The following is a 19822-nucleotide window of genomic DNA, read 5'->3' as shown; positions in this document are numbered from 1 at the left end:
CTGGGTGTCAGGTTGCTCTTTTTCTTGAAGGGCTGGGATAGCATGTTGCAGAGCTAGCAACACCATCCTTCCTTGACCTGTATTGCTATGAAGGTTGCAGCTATTTTCTGATGGATCAGATCACTGATGTTTTTTGTTAGCCTGTTTCTGGTTCATATTCGGAGAATAATTTCTTCAGTTTTAGAAGACATCGCTAAATTTCTATGCGGGAATCAGAATACGATCTCTGGTAAGATGTCACGTCACTGATGCAATCGTTGAAAGTGGAGACTCTTTCCCCATCATTCTGTAGGCACAGCAATAAGACGGCAGAGTGTAAGGCAGGATACATTATTTATAGCAATTCATGAGGTAAAAAGAAGATGGCTCTCCATAATAATAAATGAAATCTTTCACAATATATATAGAAATGATTAAATATTAAACTGCAGTTAAAATATCCAGTTACTGAGAACTGCCATTTAAAGTGATTTTTGTTTTTAAATACCAAAAAAGGAGTCCGTTGTATTCATTAAAGAAAAATTGTCTGAAGAATCTTGTCATTCCAACAAAATGAACAAATAAAAAGCACAAAACAGTTTCAGAAATTAGGAAACTCTTTATTTTTGCCTTCTGCTAATTTAAAAAGAACAAAAATTGCTTGTTTTAAAACATTAAAATGCTGATGAGACCGTTGTAAGAGAAACACTAAAGGACCCTCAACTGTAGCAGTATGAGCAGATGACAGCATAACATAGGTATGTAAATGACACTTTTTCCTTGAAATAAGGTTTATATGATCATTTTTATATAACAAACATCTTACAAAGTAAGGATCATAGTTTTATTCTTCAAGCCACAAACCTTTAAATAATGCACTGTAAGACAACTCAATTAGTGCTTGGTCAACATGGAATTTAAGACATTTTTTAAAATACAGTCAAGACTTGCACTTCACTCTTAACACACTTCTCAGGGGTAAGAAGCAGTTTAGAGATTAAAGTCTGCGTACGTCCATCTTCTGCTTAGAAAAGAACTAGGGCTTCTTATCGCATATTAACTATCCTCCATGACAGGGAAAGTTCCACTGTTATAAACACAAAACCACCTCCATGCTTATTGTCATCCCAATTTTATTATAAATTATGAAGATTGGCCCAACCAAAAATCCACATAACCAAGCACCTCCAACTTTAGGGGAAGAGGTTTCACAATCTAACCTTTGATCCAGATTTGAATTTTGCTGCCATTCAGTCTCTGTATATTGAACCAAATTCTCAGATTCAAACAGACCCACATTTACTAGTGTTCAAAAGTCAGATCCTAATTTTATGGCTCAAGCCATCTCCAAAAGATTGCCGATATCATAAATAAGACTTGTGAAATTAAAATGATAGAAAATGTAACTTACACTAACAAGCAAACAAAAACCTTGTTCAGCATAGCAAGCTTCTCACTTTATTTTGTCTATCATTTTGGATTATAGATGCCTACCTGGGCCTTGGCAGGCTGACAGCTGTGCAGAGATTATGAGTTATATAGTTTCAACTAGAGGCACAATTGGCACACCTGCGAGAGCTCAACATTTGTGCATACAAACTGACATTTCAACATACAAATCAGGTAACTGCATATGCAAACCAGTGAATGTATGTAATTACCTGACATATGTAGGTGTGCAAATGTCAGATGGTGTGCACAAACAAGGAGGTTGTGGACTCCATAAGAGTATGTGCAGTTTTGCAGAGGTGCATCTATTATGCCCAGGACTGAACAGCTGGCCAAATGTATTCCTAAGCAGGTTTGCTTTAATACAATAGGCCAAGTCTTTGTCGTGCCTGTGAACTCCTCCTTAGTAATAGAGTACATAGGAATATAAAAACCTCGGACATCGCTGTGATTACATTTTATACCTTTATAAAACAGCAGAGCTTTGCAAAGTACCAAGCCATCATCCAACAGAGCCTCTTCCAGAAAGAATCACGGGACACCAGTTAACACACATCAAAAAAAGTTTAATATTTTCACAAATATCACTTAACACTAGTATAACTATTACTAGTGTGCAAAGTAAAAAGACTTTCTACCTTTGCAAAACCAGAGGCATGCAATTCTTCAGGTAGACACACACACTTAAAGCTGCAAGTACTATTTGTGACTCACATGTTACCTTACAACATTCAACCACAGTGCATACTGAAATGTTACCAATAACTAGGGCAATCCAAATCTTGGGGGTGACACAGGAAGAGGGAAGAGCAAGCTGGAGAGACCTCAATTTATTTTTGGTAAAAAAGGAGGAATTAACTACAGAGGACTCTCCTTTTTTTGGCAGGAAAAAAGTGTGACATGCAAAAGTTATTTAATGTAACTTGGCTTAACTTGCTTTTCGATTTAAAAACAATAGATGGGCTAAACACTTACAATGACGGAATCGATTCAACATAGGAAGGGATACGAAGTATGTATATAATCTTTGTCGTTGGTGTTTTAGTCCATAGCATAACTGGGCCTGGCACTCTTTGTGTGGTTCCTTAACGTCCAAACCAAAGCCAGACCCTGGTATTTCCCTAGGATCATTAACTTTAGCTGGGTGTTTGTGTTTTGAGAAGGTGTTTAAACATTAAAACTTGCTTTGAAGCAAAAAAAAAAAAAAAAAAAAACTCTTTAAAGTAAGAAGGGGAATTTTACATTTCTGTATTATGCCGTTTCAGTCTGTTTAGCTATAGATTCAGCAAAACAGCAGCAGTGTGCTGATTTATTTAGTAAAAAAGGGATAGAAAACTTTTACAAGAAATGTTAGACTCTGAAGAATACAGCAAAATCTGCTAAGGACCACAGATTTCTATGTCCAGAGATTTGGATTACCCCAATCAATCACTTGATTTTACTAGTAAGCATTTTCCTCTTTAAACAATACTTATTGTACTTCATAACACAACACTATTCACAGAAGCAATGGGAAATGCCAGTGATACCAGATTTGTGGGACGGTGCCATTTACTTTTACCGTAATAAAACTGGAGGCAAATAAGGAGGCAAATAAATCATATTCTAAGTCCCACTGTACAGTTACGTGAGCACCCAGTGCTGACACACTGTAATATTTCCAGAGTCATTTTAAGTGAAACAACATTGGGCAGAAATGCAGGAGGGAATTATTACTTCTGCTTCTATAAGCATAAACACCTTGATTTTATGTTCAGCATATCAGTGGTGCATTTAACATGGACATAGTATCTGCTGGAGCGAATACATTTCATATGAAGTAAAAGTAGCTCATTAATGTAGATCATTTGGCTGTAATTTTATCTCAAACAATAACTTATTTTGACAGCTGCATAAATAATAAACTGGTTTTAATGACCTAGAGATGGGGAATGTATGTGCCAACCAGGTGGAAAAGAAACATGCAGATTGGGGGTCCAGAGATGGTGATATTATCAACAGCACACACTCTAGTTTGTATCCTATTTTTTATGTCATTAGTTGTATTTTTCAATAAAGCAGTGAATTCTGGTCTTCTACCAGTTCAGACTACAGAGTCGCTGCTTTATAAGAAAGTGCTCGAAAGGCAGAATTAAAGCCAGTGTTCTGGAGTTTAGTTTTGCTCAGCATCACGAAGTCTACATCCCACAGCAGTAATGAGAGCTGCTCCTTTCCCACTGCCATCTTCCGAAAGGAGGAATGTCACATTGCATTTTGGTGCAAGATCCTTTACTGTTTGGTGCATGATCCTTGAAAAGCTACAAAACAAACAGATACAGATGTAAGTGTAATTTAGCATCCATCCCTGGGCGACAGCATCGCTACAGGATTCTGGCATGAGGAACATAGTCCAACAAAATTCTGAACACTGGCTAGGCACATAAAGAGAGATGAAGAACATTGCTGGAGAGTGCAGGTGATTGGGAGACAATATAACAATGGCAGCTATGAAAGGAAAAGCAGTTTAAATGATAACTATTTAGTTCCACCCCTTAGCTGTAGGGAGCATGGTTGCCTGAACGTACACAACCTCTGCCCTTCCCTCCTACCATCATTAATGCAAGACTGAGACTTAGGAGTTGATCCTACCTCTCCATACAGTCACTGGCTCTGGGAGGTCAATGGGGAAGCTCCCTTAAGCCCCACAGCTGATGAAGAGTTGTCTTTACCACCTGGGCTGCTTGCTCCTGCCTCCCACCACTGCTGCTATGAGGTAATTGTGACCAAATGCACCCCTGTAGTCACACCCTACACACTACTGTAATAATCTTTGTACAAAATATGCCTTGTGAGGTATCATTTGAAAACTTATAACTCAGTGGTCATTAATATCATGATGAAACGTGTGTAGTAACAAAGTTATAAACAGAAGCTGAAATTAGGTCTGAAATATGTTTACCATTCTCTAAAAGAGAAAGAACAAGCTGATGTCTCTAGCCAGGTGTCATCGAAGTTGATGAGCAATCACCTATCAAGTGGCCATTTTTTTGGCAAGGAGGGGAGTGCAGGAACAAACAGATCTGTATGAAACCTCTTTCACCACAATACTCCATAACTCCAACCTCCCAGCAGGAATGAAATTTATCTAGGAGTAACCCTCGGAAAAATGCATTTCAAAGGAGGACTGGACTATAAAAGAGGGCGGAAAAACTCCCCAAGATATTTCTCCCTATCCATCTCTCCCTCTTTCACCTAAGACAACAAAAGAAACAGCCACTGGTCCTGGCCTGAGAGTTTTGTCAGCAACATTACTGGAAACGTGGTATTAGACTTCACCTTGAAACCAAGTCTAGTTTGTTAAGTTTTAGACCTAGAAAGGGCGTTATCTTTATTTCTCTTGTAACCATTTCTGACTTTAATGCCTTACACATGTACTACCTTAAAACCTCTCTCTTTGTAGTTAAACTTCTTTTATTTTATTCTTTAATCAAAACTAATTCACTGTTGTGAACTGTATGGGTAACTCCACTTAGGGAGACAAACTGTTGTATATGGATCCCCTTAGAGAGACAATGAACTGAATGTGTCTGACTGCCCAGGAGAGGGCAGGACAGTGCAGAACAGACATTTTGGTGGAAAACCCGGACTGGGAGTGTGTTCAGGTCACCCTGCAAGTGGTAACCCAGGCTGGTGGAAGCCAGAGTGTGACTGATGTGTGGCTGGCAGGCTGCAGCTATATACAGACACTCAGGGTGTTACCTGCATGCTGGAAGGCTTTTGTGGACGGCTCAGGTGGGAGCTACAAAGCATTATGAGGCACCCAAGTTTGCAGGGCAGGGCTGACAGCCTCTCATTGGTCTGGACTGCACCCCGGAATATCACAGTAATCCTAGGAGCTCTCCTCCCCGGAATGTCACAGCAGGGAGTGGGGTGATGCAAGCAGGGGATTTGGGAACCCATAAATGTATATATATTTTCAAAAATATGCAAGTTATGGGCAATATATGACCTAGACCCTAAACTACATGTTTACAAAAAGCATGAGTTGATAATCACTAGCATTTTATTAATTTATTATCTACCCCCACTATTAGATACTTCATATGATAATCTGTCAGGCCCACATTTGACTGTCGAGATATACTGAATCTACTGGTTCCTCACAGCCCTGCAAAAGTCATGACATTTTCCAACACAATTTACCTTTCACAAATCCACAGCAGTTTACACACTGTATCATCTCTAGACTGTCTCTTCATTCCATCTGTGTTGACAGTGCCTAGCACAATGGTGTTCCAAACCCTGACTGGGGCATCTAGACACTACTGCAATACCATTATTAACTTAGCAGAAGTTCATGGCTCAGCTATTTGATAGCTTATGCCATATCTTTCATGGAAGTAATCTGTTTTGGATTCCTTTATTTTTGCCTACCACTGTTTCATTAATGTCAGTCTCTACAGTTCTTCCTCACTACCACACACAAACACCCTCCAAAGTTGCAATATCAAACTCTGATGCAAAGAAACCATTTAATTCTTCTGTCATTTCTTTTTCAGGAAACAATAATTCTTTGTTTTCTTCCCTATTCAATGGCCCTATTGCTCTCGCCTGTATTTCTGACCGACTTATTTAATGAGTTTTATTACTTTTTATTTGGCATACTATTGCTAACTATTTGTGCTTTATTATTCCTTTTACAGTCTCTTATTCCCCATATAAAGCTCCAACCATAATTGTTTTTCAAGCTCTGTTTTTGCTTGCTATTAATTAAAATGACTATTCTTCCTCTAACAGAGGCCAGTATCTGACACTTCAGAGAAAGGCCAAACCTACAGCAATGAAGCACTTATTGCAAACAGATGCAGAGAAAAATAATACTTACTGTGGATGTAGTTTATACAGAGTCCCATCTACACCAACTGTTACTTCCAGGTGGTCTAATCCTCTGTTCTCTCTTATTTTATCTACAACCGCAGCCATTCCAGCTCCACACACCTGAGCTGCTCTTCTCGATACTGCTCCACAAACCGTCTTTACAATTATACTGTCATCACAGGTACCATTCAAGCCCAGCTGCTGGAGGATTGTTCGTACCTGAAGCAATGCTAACCTGTCACTGAAAAGAAAGGAGACCAAGATGTTTGACCAGGTTACTGAATGAACCCTTTAACAAGAACAATATTTAGTATTTATACAACAATTTACACCTAATAAATTCTCACAATCCCTCTGTGAAGCACAGTGAGCTTAGGAGCCCATGAATGCCAATGAGCAGAGGGCACACCATACCATGACTCACATTAGGCCTGACAAACTCATTGCCCCAACACACTATTGTCATAATCTGTATCTGAAAGATGTTGTGGAAAGTATCATATGCAAACTGGAGACATGCTGGTCCCAAAACCATTGTGTGATGTATGTATGGGGTGAGTAGAATGAGTTATAAACGTAGGATGAAACGATGTCCTTAAAATGTGTTTGACAGGCAGCCCATAAATCCCAGCCTGCCCTAGACAAAGGAACATGTATTTACTTGTCTGACCCACTTGATCACAGAGGACAATGAAAAGTACATTTACATATAAGGTAAACAAAGCCACCAGCTAAAAAGTGGGGGTGATGACAATGGGGGATAGAGTCTGTACACCCAGGAAGCCTTCCTGGCTCTTGAAACAGAGACAAGAAACTTCGGAGTAATATAAGGTGGGGGAAGAAACATTTGAATAATCCATCACCTGAGAGAACAAAGAAGACAGTGCTTTGTACCTATAAAAGCTGAATCCTCCTGTTAAAACAGGCCTGAGAATACTGGCAGTTTGGAGTGAGCAAGAAACTGCATAAAGCTGCGCTTCTTCTTGCTAGAATTAAGTGTTATTTTTGTTTTGTTTATATCCCTTTCCTATCTCTTTTGCTCTTACTTGAAATCACTTAAATCCATGTTCTTTGTCAATAAGCTTATTCTCAGTTTTACTACAAGCTATCTCAGTGCTGGGTATAAACCCAGCTGGGCTAACAAGCTGTTATGTGTACTGGAAAACTTGGTGTTACCTCTGTGAGCACCCAATAACAGGGACAGGACACTGCAGGTGAGACAGTTTTGAGGAGACTCAGGACTAGAAGAATTGTTGGGTGTCACCCTGAAAAGAGTGACTGGACTGGTGAAAGCCAGGGTGAGACCACTGTGTTGTGGGCATGCTCCTGATATCAGGGCTCTGAACCATAGCTGCATTAACACAGAGGTCCCCAAGGTTACAGAGCAGGCATTGACAGAACCTCTTATTGGTCTGGATGAACCACCAAAGCATCATAGGCACATCTGGCAAGTATTTGCTATTGGAGCCAGGTTAGGACTCACAAGAGTGTCTCACAATCTTGAGCTCATTTCTCCACCCTATGCTGCTGCATTCAAGCACCAATAATCATATAAAGAGTCATGGCAAACATTACAGCACATTCTGTTTAGAAGTAATATTGGTTCAACGACTATTTTTTTTGCATGTCTCTTCCCTCATCATTTCCTCTAAAGGATATTTCCATGAGAAAAAGTATTTATAAGTCTCCATTATATTATGCTTTTCCTTGAAACATCAAGTGGCCTTTAAATTACTTTACAACATACTATCTTGGCACTAATAGTACAATACAAATAAATAATCAATGAGTAGCTATTGCTAGTATAGATTAATAATTATATCTCTACTATTACATACTACTGCATGTATTCAATAAGAACAAGGAAATTGTTTTTATGTTAAAACTTACAAACAATAAAATGAAACACCAAAACCAGCAAAAGCATCTTTGATTACCATCACTATGACTCAGGCTATATCTATACTAGAGAGTTTACAGCAGCAGCTGTACCAATGCAGCTGTGCCACTGTAAGATCTCTCGTGTAGCCATTCTATGCCAACTAGAGAGCAATCCCGTCAACATAATTACAGCATCTCCTATGAGCAACAATAGCTATGTCAGCGAGAGAAGTTCTCCTGCCGACATAGCGCTGTGCACACTACCATTTATGCTGGTGTAATTTGCGTCGCTCAGGAGGGTGTTTTTTTCACACCCCTGAGCAACATACGTTTTGCCAACATAAGACGTACAGTAACTCCTCACTTCAAGTCGTCCCGGTTAATGATGTTTCGTGGTTACGTTGCTGATCATTTTGGGAACATGCTTGTTTAAAGTTGTGCAATGCTCCCTTATAATGTTGTTTGGCAGCCGCCTGCTTTGTCCACTGCTTGCAGGAAGAACAGCCGGTTGGAGCTAGCTGGTGGGGGCTTGGAACCAACAGCCCCCCATCAGCTCCCCACCCCCCTAAGTTCCCTGTGCAGCAGCCGCACAGCAGGCTATCAACTGCTGACAGTTCAGCTGTCCCTCCCCCAACTGCCATGTGCTGCTCCTGCCTTCGAGCTGCTCCTGGGAGCCTCCTGCTTGCTGTGCAGGGGAGGGGGGAAGAGGGGGACTAATGTCAGGGTGTCCCCCTCCCCACTACTTCTGCCCCCCGCTTACCCCTTCTCCATATAGAGCAGGGTGGGTACAGGACAGGACAGGGCTCAGGACAGAGAGACTGCAGCTGCTGTCTCAACTTCCTGATCTTTTTAAAGGCAATGTACTTGGAGCCGGGTCAGCGTACTTAAAGGGGCAATGCACATCTCTCTCTCTCTCCCACAAACAGGGTGTGTGTCTTTGTCTGCCATGCTGTCTCCCCTCCCTCCATTCGTGCTGTCTTGTAGAGTGTGAGGCTACAACGTGTTAACCCTTGAGGGCTCAGCCAAATGCTAGTTCATCATTTAGCAGTAAGGCATTCCCTGGGAAATATCCTACACGCTTCCACCCTCTAACTTCACCACCTCAACCAAGCTTCACAATCATCATTGCTGTGTACAGTATTAAATTGTTTCTTTAAAACTTATACTCTGTGTGTGTGTGTGTGTAAATAAATAAAATATAGTTTTTTGTCTGGTGAAAAAAATTTCCCTGGAACCTAACCCCCGCCCCCATTTACTTTAAATCTTATGGAGAAATTGGATTCACTTAAAGTCGCATTTTTCAGGAACATAACTATAACATTAAGCCAGGAGTTACTGTAGTGTAGACATGGCCTTAGTTGGAAATACTCTTATGAACTGAGAAGACTTTCTAAAGAATTCTTCTTGCAGCCTTTATAGGCTTCTAGTACAAATAAAAACAAAATATTTTCCCTCGTATTTACAGAAGTATTTGAGCACAAAATCATTTTTCTGTCTCCTGATTTCTGCTCCCATTATTTCCCTATGTAAAAGTCCTATAATTCTAAGGTGAACTTCCCATTTCATTACTGTGCTCTATAAATAGTTTTGCTAATCTGACCTAAATCTTTTTTTCCTTCCAGGTTATCATGTGCACATTCAGTTGGACAGGTAAAACTACTGTATGACACTTAAAACAGGAAAATGGTGCATTTTATAAATGTTAGAATTCCTAAATTGCTAGCGGATCTTACTTTCAGAAAAGGTAAAAGAAGCCAAAATACATGATTAAGCTTTAAACATATGTTATAAAGGCAAGTTAAACAGTTTAAAATTCTGCGAGCTGAGGCAATTAGCCTGAATCTCACCAGAGTATGAAAAGGAAAATAGTAACACCTATCTTACGTAAATATACACAAAAGATATAGGTCAAATAATGTAAGGCTTTCCATGACCACTGACATATCTGCCATTTAACAGTTACCAATGTGTATAAGTTTTGACAACAAAGAATCTGAGATCTACTCAATTCAGGCCTTGATCCTGCAAACATTTGCCTAGGGGTCAACTTTACTCATGCAACATGGGGACACTGAATTCAGTAAGGCTACTCAAATAAAATTAAGCACATACATGAATGTTTTCAGAAGCAGGGCCTTACAGTTTACAAACTAGTGTGTGCTTTAGTAAGAATTGAATGCCAAGCAGTTGTTCAGATTTAGTTAATGAGGACACATGTTGTGTAATCACAGTTTAATACTAGAAAAATTCTATCTGCTGATATTCATCGCTCTTTAATGAAGATTATGGTACAGATACCTTCCAATGACAAACAGAGTTGAACTGCACTCCTAGTTTCCTCCCCTCAAGCACCAGTACTAAATTAGACATGCACTATTTCAACTCCAGCAATTCTACTGTGTATCAATCTTACCTCTCAATCTGTGAAAGGAACTTGGTTTCAAAGATACCTCTGGTCTTCAGCGACTCTGAAATTTGACCTCTAAACAGGAATCCCCTTTTAGTGAAGTCAATCAAAATATTGCGAACGATTTCTCCCAGGTACATTCCACTAATCATTTTCTCATATCTGGAATTACAGACAATGGTACAGTTCAGAAGGAATGTTATTTATATATAATCCAGCTAGTTTACAAGGATATGCAGAACAGTAGTGAAGAGTTTGGTAACTCTCTCATAACTGGAGTCTTAGAACATTAAATGGAGCTGCCTCGGTGTTGGTAGGTTACACAGACAATGTGCGTTTAGAGTGGAGTTTCAGTTCCTGGAAGTTCATTACTTTTTTTCATAGAGGAGTTCTGCAAAGAGCAGAAACTACCGGGTAACGCTCTGAAAAAAGTGATAAATGTAATATTACGTGTTCATGAGTATTTCCAGGAGTATAGCTTACTTATCATTACTTATTGATTTCATTGTGGATTAATTCATCAGTACAGAGAGTACAGAGTACAGGTATTTATACTGTATCACTGAACATTTCATATCAATTTCTGGCTGCACTTAATCTGTTGTACATGTCCAGGTGTGGAGGCAACAGCAAATGTGCCAAAATGCATAACAAATCATTGAGTTAAAAAAAAACCCAACACATCTTGATCCAAACATTGCATGTCGGGACTTGCAATTTCTCAAGGACATGCCTCTGTACTAAAGGTTATGGAAAATGAAATGTCTTCCATTTTATCCATATTATCTTTGCCTCCTTAGAATTCTGGCCAAGTTGCTAAGATCATGCTCAACTGGGCAAAGTTTGAGCATCTCTGTCCTAAACTAGCTCTTTAATAATATTATAGTTGTGTACAATAAACAGTTGTGACAGACCTTGAAAAGGGATAACTGAATTCTCTGAGGAAACGCTTTTGTATTAAATTTGATCCCCCTTTCTTTGGATATACACGCAGCCAGAGCAGTATTTTATTTATCCTCATCCTTCACACGGGTGTTGTGAAGTGTCATTAGGTGTACTCAAATCATGCTAGGTTCTTGAGATAAAAGGTGTTATACAAACTCAATTACTGTATACTATTGGAATCTATGCTTACCAACCCTCTTTGCCCTGCTCCTGTAACTAGTTATCAGTTTTGCCCCTAGATGTGAGTACTACAATTCCTGTTAGCTCTCCAAGCTATTGTTGAATTGCTAACATGATTCTCAAACATTTAACGTATTTGACAATTACTAATTTGTTAGAATTTTGCTAATTCACACTTTGTTCATACACAAACAAACATAGAAGCCCGTGGTCAATTCCCATTTCTCAGCAGAGATACAGTAACAGACAATGCAGGGCTGAGGTCACATATTAATAAACTTTTCTTTTAAAAAGCAGGGGATCTGATATACATCTCTTCATTTGTAACAGCATTTTTATTGCTATCAGGTGCTCTGCTGATGGACATGGATAAACATTTCTACATGAACATTTACTGGCTGAGGATGAAGTATTATTTTAATAATTAAAACTAAACATAGGAACACAGGGCACAGCACTGGATGGGACCTCCTGGGTCATGAAGGCCACGTGCCTGCTATCTTATCATATAATCTCATTCATAAATTTATCAAGCTCTGCCTCAAAATTAGTTAGGTTATTTGTCACCACTAGTCCTATTAGGAGGCTGTTCCAGAATCTCATTCTTCTGATAGTTAGAAACCGTCTTCTAATTTTCAGTCTACATTAGTTCATGGCCAGTTTATACCCATTTGTTTTTGTGCCAACATTGGCCTTTAGCTTAAATAGCTCTTCTGCCCCTTTGGTGCTTACTCCCCTGCCCTTGTGTATTTATAGGCCTGATCTACACTATGGGGGGATCGATCTAAGATACGCAATTCAGCTACGAGAATAGCGTAACTGAAGTCGACGTATCTTAGATCAACTTAGAATCACCTACTTCGCGTCCTTGCAGAGAGGGATCGATGGCCGCCGCTTCCCCGTCAACTCCACTTCCGCCTCTCGCCCTGGTGGAGTTCCAGAGTCAACAGCAGAGCAATCGGGGATTGATCTATCGCGTCTACACTAGACGTGATAAATCGATCCCCGATAGATCGATCACTACTCGCCGATCCGGCTGGTAGTGTAGACGTGGCCATAGAGAACAATCATGTCCTCTCTTTCAGCCTTTGTTGTATTTGGCTAAACAAGCCAAGCTCTTATAGGGTAAGTCTACAGAGCAAACAAAGGTGTGATGGGGTGAGAGTATACTTGCGCTATTATCAGTAACAACAGTAGTGAAGCCATGGCAGCACAGGCCTCAGCATGGGTTAACTACCACAGCACTAGTACACTGGGGACCCTGGATATGTACTCAGGTTGCTAGCCCATGCAAAAGCTTGTGCCACCAAGTCTTCACTATGATTGTTATCTGTGCTAGCTAGATTTGCACAGGTATATTTACTTGTGCTACAATCACAATTTAATTTGCTTTATAAACATTCCACCCAGTCTCCTCTTGTAGACTAGACTCTCCATTCCCATGATCACCTTCTCTGCATCTGTTCTAGTCTGAATTTATCTTTCTTTAACATCGGTGACCAGAATTATACACAGTACTCCAGGCTCCACATCTGTTAATTCACTGCAAGGTACATTTTGCTTTTTTTTTTGTTTAATCAATAATTCACTACATTACAGTGTCTTTCTCAGTCCTTTGTGCAAATCTGATATTTTACTGGATCCTATATCCAACCTAGGTAAAAAGTAACATTTCACATTGGAAGGGGGCCGTACAGTCCAATCAGTTCCATGAACAGTTTTGTATCCTATAAATGGCCTCTCTCAAGTGCCTAACTCTTTGAATTATATACTCCTTTCACAGTTTGTTCCATGCTCACTTTGCTGTCATTGCAAAGAACCGTCTCCCAGCTCCCTCAGTGACTGAAGCTTTACGGACTTCAAATTTTGGAGCTTCCCAGGCAGTCTGCCACCTTCTCCGTATTCCTCATGTGTTTTTTCACTTCAATCATATTTCTATAAATTACTGTATATTTATATGAGGGCTTGTGTACACAGCGAGTTAGTGTGCAGCAAGCTGCAGCGTGAATCTGGAGCGCACTAGCTTGCCACGCGTTAACTCATTGTGCAGACCCTGTTACCATGCACTGAGAGTTCCAAAGCCTACTCTGACATACTCCCGCTTCCACGTTCTCACCAAAACCTTTAATTTAAACTGGTCACAAATAAGAGGCCAGTACAGAGTTCTGAGCAGATGTTCTGGGCATGTAACAGCTCACCGCATTCAAAAAGCAGACAGCTGCATTCTGCAGTAGCTGAAATTTCCAGATGACTGAGAGAAGGTAGTCCCAAGCAAAGTGCAGTACAGTTTAACAGCTTTGAGGTGACAAAGGCAAGGATGACCAACACAGAGTTGACATAAGAGAAAAAACTGCAACCACTTGACCTGTCAGAGATGGAGAAAGTCATCCATCTGGGAAATCAGGAACAAGGGTAATCCAACAGGGGACAGTGACGGTGCAAACTATTATGTCCTCTTAATCCCTCCATTTTCCGTAAATGGAGATGTAATTACACCACTTTTAAAATCAGCTGAAGGCAATATCACTTATTCCTAGAACATCAGTATTCCATAAATTTTGCAACACATTTCTTGCTAGAATTCAGCATTAAATACCTTTGTTTTCCAGCATTTAACGAATAATCATCAACAGCTTTGTCATAACTTGTCCTGATGTCGTCCAGGCATCCATTGTCTCCAAATGCACCCCATTCCATGTTCACACACATTCGTCCTTGATCCCCCTCTACCATCTCTACGTTTCTCATTTCCTCCATGTAACATGCATTGCTGCCAGTGCCTAAAAACAAGATTATTTTTTTTAAATACCAGAACAAGCATTAGAACCCCTTATGAGCTTTTTCACCTGCTTTTTTCATATTTATAAAATAATTTCATATTGTAATAATAAATCTTCAGTACTTATGAAGAGATGGAACTAAATACTCCCTTTGCTAGTACAGTGAGGTATAGGGATGCAGTGCCTCCTCTGCAAGAAGTCTCCAGCTGGCCAGGGCTGAACTGCATATGGGAAGGCAGAGAGGAGCATGCTTTATGCAGTACAGGACACAGTTAGCAGCAGATGAACCCGGGCTCTTCAATTCCAATTGGGCTAGTGCTTCCTAAGAATTTTTAATACAAGAGGGAAGCAGCACAACATCTGACAGAAGATTAACATGCAACTCTAGTTAATGTGCATCTGAAGCCAAAATCGCAATCCTGAAGTTATTAGTTAGCTTTGACTCACTAAGCCAAAACTCCCACTGGGTTCAATAAGAATCTTGCCCGAGTAAGGACCTCAGTATTTGGCCTAATATTAGGATATTTTCCCAAAGTTCTGACATCCATCTAAATTTAAAAACAAAAAGAAGAAAATTACAGGGATTGTACACCTGCCAGTGTTAATGGCTAACTCTTGAATTATTCTGTAGCTGCAATCTCTCCATATTGCTGTCCAATTCTAATTTGAGAAAGAAGAGAAAAAGCCAAATTTTCAGAAAAAGCCCACTGCTCAGCTGAACAAAAAAGAAACCCATTTCACGTGTGGTAGTGTTTTCCTGATGCACATAGAACACAACTGCCATAAATCCCATACAAGAGAACGCCACGTGTTAATGTTTCCATTTTCTCTCTAGTTAGCCTACCAAAATCACAGTATTAAACTTGACCTGCATCCACCTTCATATGGTGCCAAGGTTCCAGGGACCGGTAACGCAACAGAGATTAGGATGCTGGGATCAGGGAAGGTTTGCCCCTAGAAGGTGCCAGGGGGCCCAGTGCCAGGAAGGCGCCCAATGTTCCTTGCTCCGTCCTGCTTCCAGATACCGGAAGTGACAGGTGTCCCACTGGGGTTGGCGGGATCAGTAGAGCAAGAAGGTCCCTAGCTGCCTGGAAAGCCTCTACGGTCAATGGCACTGTCAGACCACTGGCACTGTGGTAGCTTCCTGGTGTCGGTGGAGGGTTCCGCACCAGACTCAACACCATAGGTAGAGTTGATGGTGCCGATACAGTCTGGGAGCAAAAGAGTGGCCGAGCACAGGTCTCACTATGCTGCCTTTTCCCCGCTTGTCTCTCTTCTGCACCAGTGAGTGCCTTCTGTCGGTGTGCTGCTTCTTGTGCTTCTTCCTTGGCACTGGAAGAGCTCCATGCTGGGGAACCACTTTGCACCGATGCCAAAGTACTCGGTGTCGAATTACAGCAGCTCGGTTCTGAGACTGGTCTGAGGGTGGCTTCCATGAGGATAGCCTTCAGCCCAATGTCCCTGTCCTTTTTAGTACAGGGTCTGAAAGTCCCGATAGATCTGGCACTTGTCCCTCACATGGGTTTCTCCAAAGCATTTTAAGGAGCTGGAGTGAGGGTTACTCATGGTTTGCCACTGTAGGTACAAGGCTTGAAGCCTGGTGACCAGGGCATGCCCAGCCCTTGCAGTGAAGAAGTCCTTCGATGACAGGGACTAACTATATACATTAACACTACTTTTAAAAATGATATCCACTAAAGTATGATGACGACGAAGAAGGAATCCAAAAACCACTGGAAAGAAGTCTTGCCGCAGCAAAAAAGGTTGTTCCAGCAACCATCCGGGGTGGTAAGGAGGAACTAACAGGATGCGGGGCCAGTGGTGCCCTTTATTCCGGCGCATAAGTGTGCAGCTCCAGAGGCACTAGAGCTGGCCCAACAGATACCACTGAGGGAAAAATCTCCAGCAGCAGTACATATGGCGCACGCACACCTTACATGGGATGGACGTAAGCAAGCACTCGAAGGACACATATTTCAAGGGACCATTAACACTCCACCAGTCATAGGGAAAAGGGGGGGACGGGGAAGACAGCTGGGGGGGGGGGTTGTTAATGGGTTATAGACTGTTATTATAAACCATAATTCCAGTGTCTTTATTCGGTCCATGATTTTTAGCGTCTAGCAAAGTGAATTTAAGCTCCCAGGCTCATCTTTTGAAGGTGTTGTGCAGGTTTCATTTGAGGATGAGGACCGAGAGGTCAGATACAGAGCGATCACTTTGTGAAAAGTGTTCGCCCAGAGGTGATACGATGTTTTTGTCTTTTTATCATTCTTCTGTATGAGTTCTAATGACTTGAATGGTTCTTTGAAATGTTCGTTAACTACTTACGCTAAAGAATCTATTCCACCTTCTGTTCAGGTGTGACACTGAGTACATTTCCCAGACCTGAAGATGAGCTCTGTGTGAGCTCAAAAGCTTGTCACTCTCACCAACAGAAGTTTGTCCAATAAAAGATTTACCTCACCCACCTTATCTCCTTAATATCCTGGGACCAATGCATCTACAACACTGAATATTCATACAAGTAGACTTTTATGACTCCAAAGACAATTTGCCCTTTATCCTGGCAATCTTGTACTCAAGCATATAACACAGTCAGAGTTTTGCAGACAAAACGTGCCCAAACTGCGTGACACCGACTAGTTTTTGATATTTTGCTAAATCCTATCTGGGTGTGAAATTCCTAGCAATTTACCACAAATGTTCACAACAGACAGAATGAGTTTTGCAATCTAAAATTTCTGTTTAGGCTTCCAACTTCCATTCCCTTTCCCTGTGGGAAAAACTACTTGGTGACTGGCCTTCTCGATCTCACAGAACTTGGCCCAAAGAAAATTAAATTAAAAAAAAAAAAAGCAGCTCTGGGATTTCACATGCACCTATTTACATCCCCTGGGTGGCATTTTAGCTAAATCTAGTAAAATCCCCTGTGGCATTATCTCAGGTAGGATTGTCATTTTTGTTGGACATATTCCTGGAGGTTTCATCACAACACAATCTTTAATTAAAGATTAATCTTTAATTCTGGCGACTCCATGACACTCCTGGAGGGTTGGCAACTCTAAAGCTGTTTTACTGCTTGGAATACAGCTGCAGTACAGTGCACTTTGCTTACCAAGGCTTGCGGAATGCGCAGCTGCTGGGAATTCGTGTGCTTTGCTTTACAAGTCTGTCTTGGGCAGACCACATGACCGAGGCAAGATGTGGGTCAGCATACTAGTGAATTAGGGATACATATTACAGAATAAACTAATGGGTAACCACGTACTGGCAATTTTATGTGGTCACTTTTGCATTAATTCTGTGAAACAGATTGATTTTCAAGTTAAAATAGTTAGTATTAGTTCATATTTATTAGCCAATATTTCTAATGATCAAACAAAAAAGAACTAATATATTTGTTGATTTTTTTCACCTAACTGACTTAAATAGATGGCTCGGGGAATGTCTATTAGTCAAAAGCTATATTTCACTTCTGTATTCTCTGTATTAAAATGTAACTGGCAAAAATAGCAATGGGGGAAACAGCACATTTCTCCTGTTAATATTATATATCCAGGTCTAGGTTTTAAAACTATCAGATGGATTCAGGTTACACTTTTCAAGGAAACTATTATCCTATTCATCAGGAGAAGAAACGTTAAGTCAGGTTTGAAAAATTCCAAAAACATCGCAGGTACAGGTATAGTTAACAATAGGAATTAGAGGAAACACACCCAATCATGTGTCCTAATAGTCTTAATTGAACAAAATTATTTGTTTAGAAGAATATACTACAGTTGAAATAAAAATAAAAAAGTAACTAATACCTACCCACAATGAGTCCTATTTCACAATTTGGATCTTCATATGCACAAGTCATCATCGTGCCAACTGTATCATTCACCACTGCCACAACATCTAAGTCAAATTCCTTTGAAGAAAAAAAATACATTTCTATAGAAAAAGTATTGCTTTGTTTGCAATATATCAAACCAACCCTTGCAATGGTTGTTAGCCTGCAAGGAATTAACCAACTGTCTAAAACGTGTTGCGTACAAATGAATACAAATATAAACTTAATATTCAAGGATCAAATGATTTTTTTCTTTTAAAACCAGAAGTAGTCATATAATTTGTATGCAGGTATCATGACTTACTGGTACTGTATATTGTGCTGGAGCTGTAAAGTATACTACTTTATTGCAATGCAAACACAAATTTAGGTTAGGACATTTTTAATATTAACTTCTTATCTAGGGATAAGAGAACACTCACTATTCATTCACATTCACACACACACACTATAGGCAGTGATATAGTGAATGTTGCTCAAAGCTTTTCATTATAAGAAACTATGTCAAGCTTAAACCATGCAGGCTGAAACTTTCCATGCCTGCTGGTTGTCTCAGGCTGAATTGTTCTGGAAAATTTTGCCTAGAAAAGTTCTGCCATTTCCAAGAATACAATAGGGAAAAATACAATGTTTTGCCTATTTTTTAAAACAACAACAACAAAACCCTCTTACAAGCATTTTGTTGAGAAACTCTAGTATCTCCATTCTTTGGAGCAGGGACCTGAAATTTGGCTGGGGTATTGCCTTGGTGTCAGGGATGTGCCTTTTGTCATCCCAACAAAAACTCACCTAAATTTGGCCAAATTACAAGACTCTGAAAAACGTCAGTTCACATATGCTCAGTAGAGAGATATGTTAAAGTTTGGTAAATAATTTCCCTGAAGATTCCATCTGCACTGAGCATGCCCCATCCCCTCATAGCTCCTACATACCAACTGGACTCCACATACGCTATCCCCACAAAGCAACCAAGCATGGAGAAACAAGTGGTTTTGTTTGGCAAGAATCTCTCTTTTGTGTATTTCCTAGCCCCGTTGTAAGATGTGTACCATTTGTGTAAATACAAAAGGAAAGTGCATCCCAATTCATCAATGACAGAATGCCAGAGACATAAGAATTCTATCACACAAAATCAAGTTAACAAAATACATTCAAGAAAATAATGAAAGATTGAAATGTCACCTCTCTCCTTCTAATGCCTTCCCTAAGCAAATACACTACATCCTCTCCTTCACAATCTGTAGTTTTAAAGCCTTTGGTCCAGTTGAGGAGGATACCCTAAAAAGAAGAAAAAGGCATTCATTACTAAGTTTCTGAGTATGTCTTTCATTAGAACGTAAGAGAGTTTTTAAAAAAACATTCTGAAACACGTACTTAGGTTTAAAAGACTGAATACATAAACATACATATCAAACATATCTGTTGCAAACTGCAGTTAAACCCATGGGACAAAACTAACAGTGTTCCACTGTGAGAGGTTGTATATTCTAACCCGGATACCACTTT

At 40.1% G+C, this 19822-nt stretch overlaps 1 protein-coding gene across 1 annotated transcript in view; it reads right to left on the bottom strand.

The window, feature by feature from the left end:
• Window positions 1-1973: 1973 nt before the first annotated feature.
• The window catches only part of LOC125639752 (hexokinase-1), a 70276-nt gene continuing 52427 nt past the window's right edge, over window positions 1974-19822 (bottom strand). Inside the window, exons 13-18 of the mRNA XM_048857399.2 lie at window positions 19499-19594; window positions 18295-18394; window positions 14295-14478; window positions 10580-10735; window positions 6293-6526; window positions 1974-3725 (exon numbers count right to left, since the gene is read on the bottom strand). Coding sequence (XP_048713356.1) covers window positions 3581-3725; window positions 6293-6526; window positions 10580-10735; window positions 14295-14478; window positions 18295-18394; window positions 19499-19594 — 915 coding nt within the window. The 3' untranslated portion in view covers window positions 1974-3580. The remainder of the gene's footprint in view (window positions 3726-6292; window positions 6527-10579; window positions 10736-14294; window positions 14479-18294; window positions 18395-19498; window positions 19595-19822) is intronic.

Source organism: Caretta caretta, chromosome 7 (genome assembly GCF_965140235.1).
Source record: "Caretta caretta isolate rCarCar2 chromosome 7, rCarCar1.hap1, whole genome shotgun sequence".
NCBI classification, from domain to species: Eukaryota; Metazoa; Chordata; order Testudines; family Cheloniidae; genus Caretta; species Caretta caretta.
This window is presented reverse-complemented; position numbering and strand designations above follow the sequence as displayed.